The sequence below is a fragment of the Netta rufina genome (genome assembly GCF_964035555.1).
Source record: "Netta rufina genome assembly, chromosome: 23".
Taxonomy (NCBI): Eukaryota; Metazoa; Chordata; class Aves; order Anseriformes; family Anatidae; genus Netta; species Netta rufina.
Window position 1 is genome coordinate 4384227 of NC_140147.1, and position 12644 is coordinate 4396870.

The window sequence follows — 12644 nt, forward strand, 5'->3', positions numbered from 1 at the left end:
CTCCCTGCCCCTCTGGCCTCTGCTTCCGGTCCGCGTCTCTATGGCCCCGGGCCCGCCGCGCTCGCGCCCACACACGCGCGCGCGCGCTCCCCCCCCCCCCCACCCCTTTCAACCCGGCGTCACGCGGCACCGCGCGCGCGCGCGCAGGCACAATGGCGGGAGGGAGGGAGGGGGGGGCGTGGTGCATGCCGGGCCGGCGGAGGACCGCAGGGCGGGAGGGCCCCCAGCGCCCTCTGGTGGGAGGGGGGAGTTCTTAAAGGGCCACGCGCCCTTTAAGGTTTTTTTTTTTTTTGGGTGAAAAAAGGCGAGTTTTAGGCTCGGCTTGCCCCCCCCCCCACGACAGCTCGCCGCTGTTTGAGCCCCCACGGTTTGGCTCGTTGCTCCTGGGGGTGTGGGGGGCGTCCCCACTGTGATGCCCTCCCTGTGTTCCCCATAGGGCGCAATGGGGCCAGGAACCCCGTGGGGCTGGAGGCTGTGGGACGAGGCCCTGAGGGGCTGTGGGGAGGTGCAGGGTAGGGCTGGGGGCTGCACGAGGCCGGCAGAGCCCCCACAGGCTCAGTGCTTGCACCCAAGGGGAGCATAGTGTGGGCACACAGGCCCTAACCCCCAAAACAACCCCAAAAACAACCCCAACGCCCAAACCAGACCCCAAAACACCTCAAAAACAACCCAAAAAACAGTCCCAAAAACACCCCAAAAACAGCCCAAAAACACTCCAAAAAAAAGCCCCCAAAGCACCCCCAAAACAGCCCCAAAACTACCTCAAAAACAGCCCCAACCCCCAAAACAGCCCCCAAAACACCCCAAAAGCAGCTCCAAAAACAACCCCAACCCCCAAACTACCCCAAAACCAGCTCCGAAAACACCCCAAAAACAGCCCCCAAAACAGCCTCAACCCCCAAAACAGCCCCCACAACACCCCAAAACTATCCCCAAAAACACCCCAAAAACAGCCCCCCAAAACAACTCCAACCCCCAAACCAGCCCCCAAACCACCCCAAAACCACCCCAATGCTTCTAGATGTTCAGCCCCCAGCCCCCGTGTTTTTGGGGTGTCAGCTGGGGCAGGGGGGGGCCCTGGGAGGTTGGGGAGCCCCCCCAGGCCCATGGGGGAAAGGCGCAGCCGCTGGGGCCAGGCCACAGAGCCGGGGTGGCTGCCCCAAAACCCGTCTGCCCCAGCCCAGGCCCAGCTCCTGGGGGGGCTCTGACAAAAAGCGGGGTCCCCGCACTGCCCCTCACCCCCCGGGAAGAAACCATTCAAGCCCGGTCCGATTTTTTTTTTCCTTTTAATGCAAAAAATAGCCAAACACATCTGCCGTCCCCCTGCCCACCCCCCTCCCCAGGTGTGTTTCCTTTGCTGTTGTTTTTTTTTTTTGCTTAATATTTCCAGCCAAGCAGCTCCCCACCCCACCCCCCCAGCCCTCCCAAATCTCCGCAGCTCTCCTGGCGTCCCCCCGGCTCCCCCCTTTTTTTCTTTTCTTTTTTTTTTTTTTTTTTCCCCCCCCGGGGGATCCCCGAGGGCAGGAGGGACCCCGGCGAGGCGCTCGGTTACTTCAGCGCCGTCCTGCGGAGAGATCCTAGGAAGAAAGAAGAAGAAGAAAAAAAATAATAAAATAGAAAAATAAAACCACCAGACGAGTAGCGACAAGCAGGGAGCAGCCCCGGCACGCAGTGTAAACGGGAGGCGCCCCCGATCCGGAGTCCGGCTCTCCTGGGAAGCGACAGCACGACATGCTTTGTACACCCCCGCGGCACGCGGGGAGGCTGCGGGACGAAGCTCGAGCTGCTCTTGTTCTGCCTTTACGCACCAGGCTGAAAGGGGCTCGGAGGCTCCAAGCGGCTGCGGCGCCGAGCCCGGCCAGGCGAGGGAAAAGGGAAAGGGGGAAAAGTGCTGCGGGGAGAGAGCGGGGCCGGGGCTGGGCAGCTGGCGAACGGGGATAGGGGAAGGGAGAGGAAAGGAATACAAAAAAATAAAAATAGAGATATAAAAACCAACTGGTGTGGAGGAGGAGGAGAATACGGACAGCGAAGTCGGGTTGCTGTCTTCTTCCCCGAAGCAAAAATAATAATTAAAAAAAAAAATAAATCCCAGTTGCGGTGACAGTGAAGAGTCCAGCAGAATTCCCTTCCCTGGGCAACGAAATAAAAACACGGATGAGGTACCTGTTCCACCCCATAGCCATCGCCCCTTCCCACAGTCCCATCGAGCTCCAGCCACTGGTTATTGTCTCTCTGAAATAAAACCGCCCGGGCCGTGGCAGGCCCGGAGGGAAGCACCATGCCCACGCCGGGCATCGGGAGCCCCGGCCCGGTTCCTCCCGGGTTGTTCAGCAGAGATCCAGTCTCTCCTCGGCCCTGCAGACAGGCAGGATTGTTCAGTGCTCCACGGAGACGGAGCCTTGTCCAGGTCTCGCGTGTTTCTCCAGCTTTTTGTTTTAAAAAAAAAAAAAAATTATATATATATATATTTTATATACAGTGCAATGAAATTATCCATGGAAACAAATGGGGTGGCCGGTAAGGATGCTTAACCAAAAAGCCCAAAATGAAACGGGTTCCCAGCTCTTCCCCAAACCGACGCTCGCCTTCCCCGCTAGTCCTCCAGGACCACAATCTCCACGTTATGGACCTGGTGCTGGTGGTCCTCCACGTCTCCCACCACCTTCTCCTCAGTCCTCAGCTCAGTCTCCAGGATCACCGCCTTGCCCTCCGCCTCGTCCGCGTCCGCCTCGGGGTCGGGCGCCGGGTCGATCTCGATGATGGTCTGCCCGTCGTCCGAGGTGCCCTCCACGGCCTGGATGGTGGAGGTGAGGCCCGACTCCATGGCCACCAGCTCCACGGGGTTCACCACGGCTGCCACGTTGGCCAAGGCGCCGCTGTCCTGCATGGCCGCCGAGCTGAGCAGCGCCAGGCTGGAGGACGGGTGGAGGGTCACCGTGTCGGAGGAGCTGGTCTTGGAGGAGGACACCACGGTGGCGTAGCGGAAGAGCTGGGAGCCGGAGGGCAAGGTGTGGACAGTCACCGGGCTGGAGCCTTGGCTGATGGTGGCCACCGGGATGTTGCCCACGGAGAACTGCTGCCCCACGGGCGCGATGGCGATGGGCGAGATGACGGTGAACTGAGGCTGCTGGATGGGGGTGGAGGGGCTGAGGACGGTGGCAGAGGCTGGGCGCTGCAGCCGGGGTCTCTTGGGGGGTTTGGGGGCGCTGACGGGCATCAGCACCACGTTCTGGATGGTTTGGGACTTCGCCTTCTGGTCCTTGGCGAGCTTCTTCTGCTCCTCCAGCTGCCGCTCCAGGTCTGCAGAGAGAGGGCGGGAGCGGTGCGTGGGGCTGGGGGCAGCAAACTGGGAGCTCCCAGGACTCGAGGGCTCCACGAGCAGCCGCTGCAGCCCACGTCGGCGGCAGCAGGACCCCGACCACTCCTTCTAGCACTGCACTCAGGACCAAACTGTGCCGAGGGAACAGCCCCGGCTCCTTGTTCTGCACCCGCTCAGCCCCTTGGCCAGCAGGCAGTACCTGCACGAGGAACACGCGGTGCCCTGCACCACTCTGCTGCTTCCTTTATCCTCCCGCTGCCAGGAAGATGGGAGCTTTGCTCCCTGGGTGAAACCTGCCTACAAGGAGGGGACGAAGCCCCTCTGGGCAGCAGGAACAGGTTCCTGAGCCTGGCTGGGTCCTGGGGGCCTTGGACACGTGGGACAAGGACAGGACCACCCGGGGCAGCACAGACATTGCCTTGACCCTTGTCTGGGTCAGCGGGGGAAGCCAGAAGAAGCGTGGTAATCCCATTTACTCAGGGTAGTAGGGGACTAGGGCAGCCCAGCTAAGAACAGGTCCTATGGGGTGTGGAGAGGAGGGAGCTGCATCCAGGTCGGGTTGGTGGCTTCAGCTCAGGGGAAGACACACGAGGCACTGGGTAGCTCGGCACCAGGAGCAGCAGACAGCTCAGCACTACACAGACAAGTTCATCAGCTTGGGCACAGCACCGTGCTGCCAGCAGCTCCAAGGGCTGCAGCACAGCTCTCAGCCAGCAGCAGCACCTATGTGCTAACACCAACTGGATCAGGCTCCCAGAGCCAGCACTTTGGCTGCTGCAAAGGGCTCAGCCCCACTTTGGGCTGCTGAACGCCCCCAAGCAGCTGCTGTGGGGCCACGGGCAGCTCCACTCAAGCCCTGGGATGGAAAGGGATTGGTGGAGGTTTGTTTTGGGGCAATCTGGAGTGAAGAAGGACCCTGATATAGTTCATGGGGGGTTACATTGAGGGAAGGTTGTGTTGGTTCCCCAGAGCAGCGAGGGGATGAGGAGCCAAGGCACTGACCCTACCTGCCAGCGCGTAAAGGAACTGCTCTTCTCCTTGCTCCGTCTGGTTTTTCCTGTTGTCCAGAACCTTCTTGACTGTGTCCATCAGGCCAAATGTGTGAGCAACGTTGTTCAGGACTGCGGCATCTGCAAGGAATGTGCAAAGGGATGAGTGCCAGGTCCCACGGGGGGTAAGGGTCTCCGTCAGGTACTCGGAATGTGCTGTGATTACACCAAATTTTGTCTTTTGTTTTTTATAAAGCCATCCCTGTTCTTCCACGAGGGCTGGCTGACAAGGGCAGACCCAGCTCCCTCATCCTTCTGACATCCAAGAACTAAATAATCCCATTCACATGATAAAGAAAATGAAACAGAGATGTGTCACCCAAGCAGCTCGAAATTGCTGCAAATGAAAGCATAATTTGCAATCACAGAGATACAAACGAGATCTCCACCTACAAATCATCACCCCATGCTGCTGACAGTGTCATTAACATGCCAGCTCCACTGAAAGCTGTGCAAAATTTCTATTATAATCCACTGACTTCAATCACTCACAGCTTCCAAAAGCTGCCACCTACCAGACATGAAGATTTGCCAGCCCAAAGCTACTTTAAGGGGGGGAAAAATAAAAAATCCTGGGTAAAACGAAGTTTGTGGTTACATGGGTGTTCTCTCAGCAAGAGCATCGACAAGAAGTGCTCTCAAGCCCTGTGCTCATGGGGCCGTGTGCTGAACTGGATTAGGGCACTGATCCAAGGCAAAAATAAGCCTCAGAAAGGGAGGGGAGCTATTTTTAACCCAGATCAGTTCCTTCATCTGGTTCAGCCCCAAAACCAGTTTGTTTGGCACAAGCGAGGCCAGGACAAGAAGTGAGGGGGTAGGACCTGTTTACGGTCACTGTCGTGGAAAAAAAGTGTTTGAATGGCTCTGGTTTGCTCGGAGAATCTGCTCCAAGGAGCACCAGGAGCTGGGGACAGGCGCCCCGTGGCCTCAGCACGCAGCTCCCTTTGGAGCAGCCTTCCCCACCGCAGGGGCTCCGGCTCACGACCCACCTGTCATCTGGAAGGGAGACTGGCCCAGCCTCTGCTGGACGCCTCTCAGCACTTCTTCTATCTCCTTCTGGATGTTGCACACAACCTCCTCCATCAGCCCCACGTCAGCGATTCCCTTCCAGAACATCAGCGTGTCCTCTGGCACGGGGAGAGGGGAGAAGAAGTCAACAGGCATGAGCATCGGTGGGCATTTCCCCACAAGAGGACCTTAAACCTAAGCCACGTGCAGCAAGAGTAACTTTGCAAGATGACTTCTAATTCAGCTGTTGGGGTGGATGTGACATGGAAAAAAAAAAACAACAAACCAAACCAAAACCCAAAGAAACAAAAATAGATCCAGGAAGCAAGGCAGCAACAAGTTTTCAAGCAGCACCATGACCTCCAAGGCCACATTTCACTGTTTCTCTTTGTCCTCCCGAGACACAGAGCTTAAAATCTTTGAGGAAATTCTGCCTGAGCTTCTGCACTGACCCTGGGAGGGAAAGCAAGGCGCCACAGCCAGGGAAACACAGCCCGGAGGGCTGCCAGGGTACTGACACGGGCTGCTAACCACGCTGATGGCTTCAGCCTAGCTCCAGGCTGGGGGCCATTTACGTACTTTAAATAAACTAAAAACCAAACAACCCTCAGTGTAACTAGTTACTAGCTCTGAGGAATCAGCCCCCAGGCCAGGGCTGAAGCCCCCAGCAGCAGCAGGGAGCTCTGCACGCCTGGGAAATGCTGGGATGGCCCCGGGGCTGTGGGGCAGCTCCGCCACCACCTCCGTTCCTGGGATTTCCATCTCCGTCTCGTAGCAGGCGGGCAGAGGGGGAGAAAATGCCTGAGGAGCTTACCCGAGATCTCGTCTGTGTCCTTTTTCATGCCTTCCTCAGTGGCCATGGTGACGGCGGCTGTCAGCGCCGAGTTCCACTCGATCCCCTCCTCCATGCTCTCCTCAGACAGCGCGATCTGGGTGATGCTCCCTGCCAGACAGACGGCGTCAGCCCTCCTCGCAGCGCCAGCCCCGAATCCCTGCCTCGCTTTCCGCCCCCTCATCCCTCCCCGGCTCTTTTCCACTCTCATGGTCAGGTCGGTTTTGCCTGGCTTTTGTAAAGAAAAGCAGCTAAGAGCAAACGATGCCACTTCTCGATGGGCTGTGATGGGTCTGGGGCTTCTGGAAGGAGGATCACAAACCCTCCAAAAACCAAACCAGAGCTCTGGGCTACAATTAAAATAAAGGGATCAGAATAAAGCAGTGGGGAGCAAACAAGTCTCAGCATAGCCACCTTTTTCCCCCTGTATCATCAGCATCAGAGATGCTCTGATCAATCAGGAAGCGACAGGATCCAGGTCCATGCTAAATGGAAACAAATCCAACTTGATCCTCATTTTCTGGATCCATTTTGGGACACCTAAGCCAACGTTCAGCCACTGCAAGGTTTTCTCATGTAGCCACGGTGCTTTCCAGGAAATTCCCCTTAGCCTACAGACACCTCTGCCATCTCACCCGCCCAGGGCCTTATAGAGAAGTAACGATGGGGTACAGCCAGGAGCATTCTTCTCCTCTGACCTCTGCAAGGAGATCTCCCTCTGCTCTGAAGCAAGGGATTAGCTGAGAACTTGTAGCTGGGGTGACCATCAAATCAGGCCTTCAGCCATCGTGCCCCATCCGCTGACAGCCAGGGGATGTGGAGCAGAGGAAGAGGTCAGCGTGCCTGGACCCATCAGTATTAACCTTTGGTATAGACCCTTGGGTAGGAAACACTTCAGAAAGTGCTGCCCAGGCTCACACGGGGCTCCCAGCCAAGAGGGATCCCTCAAAGTGAGCTCCCCAGGCTGCCTCCAGCCACTGCTGCCCACCCCGAGCTTCAACTGATGCTGTGTGAGCTCTTGGAGAGGACAGGGGAAGCGCCTTCCTCCCAGAAAACAGGGCAGCCTCCCGAACTGCCCTGCTACACCCGGGGAGAAGGTGCCGAGTGGTGTGGGAAACCCGATTTGGTAAGCCCAGGGAAGGAGAAAACACCAGGGAGAAGCTCGTGCCACTGCCAAGAGGCTTCCTACCGTCAGCGGAGGTGGGGGTCTGCACCACGCTCTGCTGGCCTGGCACCGGTGCCCGGGCACTGCTGATCAGCAGGTCGAACTTGGTGCTCCGGCACGTGTTGGTGCAAACCTTGTCGTGCTGGTAGAAGTCGATTTGCCCCGAGTCCATCATCTTCCTGCGCGGAGAGGAGGGAGAGGAGCAGGCTCAGCTCAGGTCTCGGATGGGGGATGAAAGGGAGGGATCCACGTGGGGATAGTGCGGCCGTGGGAAGGACGGGGGAAGGGGAACCCAGCGACACTCTTTGCACAAAACATCTGTGGAGCTTTCAAATGGCACGCACAAACCAAGCCCCAGCTTCACACACGCATCTCCAGCTGGGGACCAGCCCCTTTCCACTTCCACCAAGCACCACGACCCCCAGGTGAGGCCGTTTCTGTACAGGATGAGGAATCCTGCCCTGTCCACCAGGATCTCTGCCCCACAAGTGCTGCTGGCCAGGTAAGGAGAGCCCCCAGGAGATCTTTTGGGGACTGCAAGGCAGACAAAATGCCTGCTGGGGATCCTGCAGCTGCAGCGAGGAAGACCTGAAGCTGGACAGGGCGGCGGGCAGGTCACATACCTCAGCATGATTCCTCCGAGGCGAATGGCTCTCTTCCAGTCCTTTAGGGTTGACTTCCCAGCCAGGTGAACAAAATGCTTCGGGCTGATCAGCTGGTCATTGAACTGGCAAGGAAATAAGCACGGGCTCAGCAAACACAAGGGGGGGGGGCATCGCTTCAGGAGACTGGCTGAGGGCACAGTCACAGCCAGGCCAGCTCACCTGAGCCCCCAGTCCTTCCCCAGAAGAGGAGCTGCTTCCCAAACCCCCACCAGCTCCGAACCCCTCAGCACGGTGCGCTTACAACCCAGCAGGGACAGTTTGCAGCACTCAAACCACACAGCCCTAGGCAGGAACAGCCCCGAAGGCTTTTGTACAGGTCATGAACCAACTCAGCTCCTTGTGCGAGCTGCAGTCATCTCGGAGATCATTCTGGGAGGCTCCCAGTACAGCAAAGAGCCGAGCAGCATCCTGCTGCCACAGGTGAGCACTCGGGCATCCTCCTGCCCTGCCCCAGTGACCGAGCTCCTGCTGAGGGTCTCAGCAGAGTGCCCACCACAGCAGCACCCCGGGGCACAGCCTCAGAGCACCAGCTGCTGCTTTAGCATGTTGTCAAGTGGAAAAAGGTAGCGGCAAGATCCCTCTTCTCCCTGAGGAACTGACAGGAGCGGAATACCAGGACGCCGAGGGAAAGAGACAAGGAAGAAAAGCTCTGGCAGCTCTCACTACGCTTCCCTGCCTGCCTTCAGCCCCACGTCCCTCGCCGTGTGCCAAACACAGCTCTGCTTTAGGCAGCAACCAAGAGCAGCACTGAAACGTAAGGTGGGTGAGAGGCCTTCCCCCCTAACCCACTCTTCCCTTCCTTCTCCCCATGCTACAAACATCAGCAGTAACATCCAGCACACGGCAAAGATGAAGTCACTCAGCTCCAGGACAGGGCTCAGATGGAACAAAAAATGTAAGGAAGTGCTGCAGAGGTAAAGGGCCAGACCTGGGGAGTGCAGGAGAAATCTGCTGTGAAAACTCTCCTACCTTCACACACTTGACATTAATTCCCGGACAGACGAACTTCTTCCAGAGCAGGATGGCTTTGCTCTCCCCGCAGGTGATGGGGTAGGCAATCTCGATTTCCTCGTTGGTTTCAATGGTGCTGGGGTCTGAGGGAGAAAAGGCAAAAAATGAAATCTGCCACCCGAGAGGCTCAAATCCTACCAAGCACGAGCTGAGAGCTCACAAGCTGAAGACCACAAGAAAAGAAGACACAAGGAAACCACAAGAAGGGCCGCTCCTAGCTCAGGACCTGACCTCTTTCAGCCTTCCCCAGTTACTGCTCTAGCAGCAAGCGGACAGAGCAAATCTGCTTCTTAATACAGCAGCACAAAGCTCATCGATTAGGAGAATGTGGGATTGGAAACCCAACACATCCATAGGGGAGGGAGCAAGGAGAACAACCTTCACTTTGTGCAAAAAAAAAAAAACAAACATATTTTAGAGGTTTCTTGGAGCCCTGGTGTCCCTCTAGCAGAGAGATCGGCCATCTACTCCCTGTGTGCTCTCTGCACGTGCCGAGTCTTTGCCAATATTGCCAGATATTGCACCCAGGCAGGAAGCAGACACGAGTTAGGATTTAGTGGCAGCACCTAACGAGAGGGCGCTTTATGAGCCCTGGTATTGCTTGGGGTGGCAGGGAGCAGCTGGGGCCAGCCCGCTCAGTCCTGCTGAATGCTCAGCCCAAATCTCTACGGGTTTGGATCACCAAAAAAACAGCAACCAGAGCCCGATGTCCAGGATCCCGTGGGAGCCCTTCCCACTCGCTGCAGGAGACCCAGGACCCCAGCACCCACCCAGGGGCCAGCACCCACGGGGGCAGAGCCGGAGGGAAGCCCCCAGCCCCCAGCTTGGCGGCCGTGTAGAGGGGAAACAACGCCCACAGCAGGCAGCAACTCACCGAGCCCTTCTTCCAGCTTGTGGATGGTGTGCGTTTCGACGGCCACCACGGCGGCGCTGGCCTCCGAGCCCTCCTGGTAAATCCTGTTGTGAAAGGGCCCACGGGTAAAGCAACCACATACGGCACGGCGCGGGGTTGAAAATCCCCCTCGTTGCTTTCTCGCCCTCGTCCTCGAGGGCCACCCGTTTTCTTTGACGGTTTTGCCACGGGCATTTTTTGGCACGCATAAAATTTGCTAACAGTCCCGGGGGCTGGGGCGGGCAGAGGCGTTGCCAGCCCTGCCATCGCACCGAGGTGCCCGCGGAGCAGGACGCGTCCCCCGACTTCTGCCTTTGATTTCTGACACCCGCACCAACAGGAAGCGGAGCTCAGTGACCCAGGATTTCCCTTCCCTCCTGCGTGACATTCTGCAGCGCTTCGGGCGACTTCCCCCGGGGGGTTCAGGCGGGGAAGAGCCATTGTCAGGCCTGCAGCAACCCCCTGCAAACAGCACGGGGCCGGAGCCGCCGCGTTTACACCCTGCAGCTTTTTGGGATGAAGCGCCGGCCCCGCGAGGCTTCCCTCCGAAATCCTAGAGTCTTTGGGAGGATAACTAAAAACCCCGGGTGCCTGCAGGCACAAGGCAGCCTCGCAGGCTGTGTGGCACAGCCCCCCAGGGGAATCGGCTTCGGGTTGACAAAATCCCACCCGGGGAAGGGCGCGTGGGGGGCTCGCAGGGACCAGCATCCTGCGGCTCCGCAGGATGGCTCCGGCCCTCAGGAGCCCCGTGACGGTGCCACACACAAAAGCTTTCCCCACTTACACCCAGGAAGCCTTCAGCCAGGGTTATTTTCCTCAAATAAAACCTCCGCAGGGGGCCACGAGGCACCCCCCCACCCCCCCAAGCCCACCGCCCCTCGGTGCCCGACTCACCCCTGCTGCACGGGCTGGAGCTGCAGGATCACTTGGGTCTTGGTATCCTCCGGGTTCTCCCCTTCGTTGCCGTCACTTGGTACAACCACCACATCGCCCACAGGGACGCTCACCTCGGCGTTCGCCATCTCTCACATGAAGCCCGGCGGCGGGGGGCCGGGGCGCTGCGGAGGGCGAGCAGAGGCAGGGCTGCACCGCGGGAGCTGAGGGGGAAACGGCGCCGCAGCGCCCGGGCATCGTCCCCCACAGGTCCCGCTGCAGCAAACGGCACGGCTCCGGGCTGCCGGAGAGGCTCTCGGGTTCCCAAGGGGGGGGTAAATTCGCCAGCAGGGAGGCGGCAGGTGCCCAAACGTCCTCCCCAGAGGGGAGCTCGCTCCTCGGTGCTGGCTACGAGCAGCTCGTCTGGCGACGCCGTGCTGAAGGGCTCGGGGTCCCCCCAGCGCCATCTCGCTGGTAACTCGCCGAGCGAGGCCGTGTGTGAGGTTGTGGCAGCACCAGGAGAGCACGGGAGGAAGGATCCCAAAGCACAGCCTCATCCCCATGACCGGGGCAGGTCCCATCGCCCCCCGACATGGCCCTGCCCTGCCTGGGATGGGTCCTCCACACAGCCCCACACAGCCCTCGAGGCGCTGTGTGGGGAGGCACAGAGCTGGGGCTGCCCAAAAAGGTGCGGGATGGGATCGGCCCCGGGTGCGGGATGGGATCGGCCCCAGAATGGGCTCGGCCCTGGGATGGATTCGGCCCTGGGTGCCAGGCACTCGGCTCAGGCTCGTCCTCACAGCTCTGCAAACCACCCCAAGCCCCTGCCAGCCTCCATGGTCCCATCCAGCTCCTGCCCGGGGGTGAGCGCGGTGCTTGGGGGAAGTGGCTGCAGGGAACATGGAGCCAGTGGAGGCTGGTGGGACAAATGGGGCCGGAGTGAGGCAAGAACCGGAGTGAGACCGGAGTGAGACCAGAACCAGAGCGAGACTAGAAGCGGAGTGAGGCCAGAATTGGAGTGAGAGCGGGGTGAGGCCAGAGCCAGAGCAAAACCGGAGTGAGACCAGAATCAGGGCGAGATCAGAACAGGAGCGAGGCCAGATCCAGAGTGAGGCCGGGGGGGAGGCAGGATCCAGAGTGAGACCGGAGTGACACCAGACCGAGGCCATCCACGGGACATGGCTCAGGGGGCACCTCCCGGGCTGGGGGCCACCCCCTCACCCCCATGCCCCCCCCCATGCCCCATCACTCCCCCCCCATCCCCATCCCCCCCATCCCCCCCCTCCCCTCAGCCCCCCCTTAGGGGATGGGGGGGGGGGGGGCGCGCCCGGTGCCCCCGCGGCGCGCGCGGGGGGCGTGGCCGCCCGGGGGAGGGGGCGTGGCCTCCGCGCTCCCCCCTCCCCTCCCTTCCCCTCCCCGCGCTCCCCCCCCCCCCTCCCTCCCTCCCTCCCTCCCCCCGCAGGCGGACGCAGCAGCGCAATCCCCCCCCCCGCCCCCCCCCCGCGGCGCGCGCGGCACGTACGGCGGCGGCACGCTCGCGCGCGCGGAGGGGGGGGGGGGGGGGGGGGGAGCGCCCCCCTCCCCGCCCCGCCCCGTCGCGCTGCCGTCGCCGCCGCCGCCGCCGCCGCGGCCTGGCCCCTGCCGGCTCCCGTAGCGCGGCGCCGGCCCGGCCCTTACCGTCGCCGAGCGGCCGAGTCCGGGGGTTGGGAGAGAGCCGGGGGGGGAGGGGAGCTCGGGGTGGGGGGGGAGGGGGGAGCGGGGCCGGGCAAGAGCTGAGCATGCGCAGTGCCCGCCGCGGCCTCGGCCGCCAGCACTTCCGGCCGCCGCCTG

The 12644-nt window shown here is 60.3% G+C and overlaps 1 protein-coding gene across 2 annotated transcripts; it reads right to left on the minus strand.

Moving 5' to 3' along the window:
- Positions 1-1524: 1524 nt before the first annotated feature.
- On the minus strand, positions 1525-12550 carry GMEB1 (glucocorticoid modulatory element binding protein 1). Of its 2 annotated transcripts, none has more exons than XM_084300549.1 (10): positions 12492-12550; positions 10836-10999; positions 9924-10006; positions 9008-9132; positions 7997-8100; positions 7398-7552; positions 6191-6319; positions 5358-5495; positions 4327-4449; positions 1525-3300 (listed from the first exon to the last, which is right to left on the minus strand). In XM_084300549.1, exons 2-10 carry the CDS (start codon positions 10961-10963, stop codon positions 2594-2596), a joined length of 1692 nt encoding a protein of 563 aa, XP_084156675.1. In that variant the 5' UTR covers positions 10964-10999; positions 12492-12550; the 3' UTR covers positions 1525-2593. The 2 variants fall into 2 exon arrangements, with proteins under 2 accessions (XP_084156675.1, XP_084156674.1); XM_084300548.1 differs by having other exon boundaries at positions 10836-11038; positions 12492-12541.
- Positions 12551-12644: the final 94 nt, after the last annotated feature.

Bases quoted from the DNA above. Each gene is read 5' to 3' on its own strand.
- GMEB1 (XM_084300549.1), bottom strand. From the start codon at position 10,963: ATGGCGAACGCCGAGGTGAGCGTCCCTGTGGGCGATGTGGTGGTTGTA. The intron at 10,007-10,835 runs GTGAGTCGGGCA...CTTTCACAACAG, and splicing joins CTCCAGCCCGTGCAGCAGGG to GATTTACCAGGAGGGCTCGG. The intron at 4,450-5,357 runs GTGGGTCGTGAG...CATTCCTTGCAG, and splicing joins GTCTCCCTTCCAGATGACAG to ATGCCGCAGTCCTGAACAAC.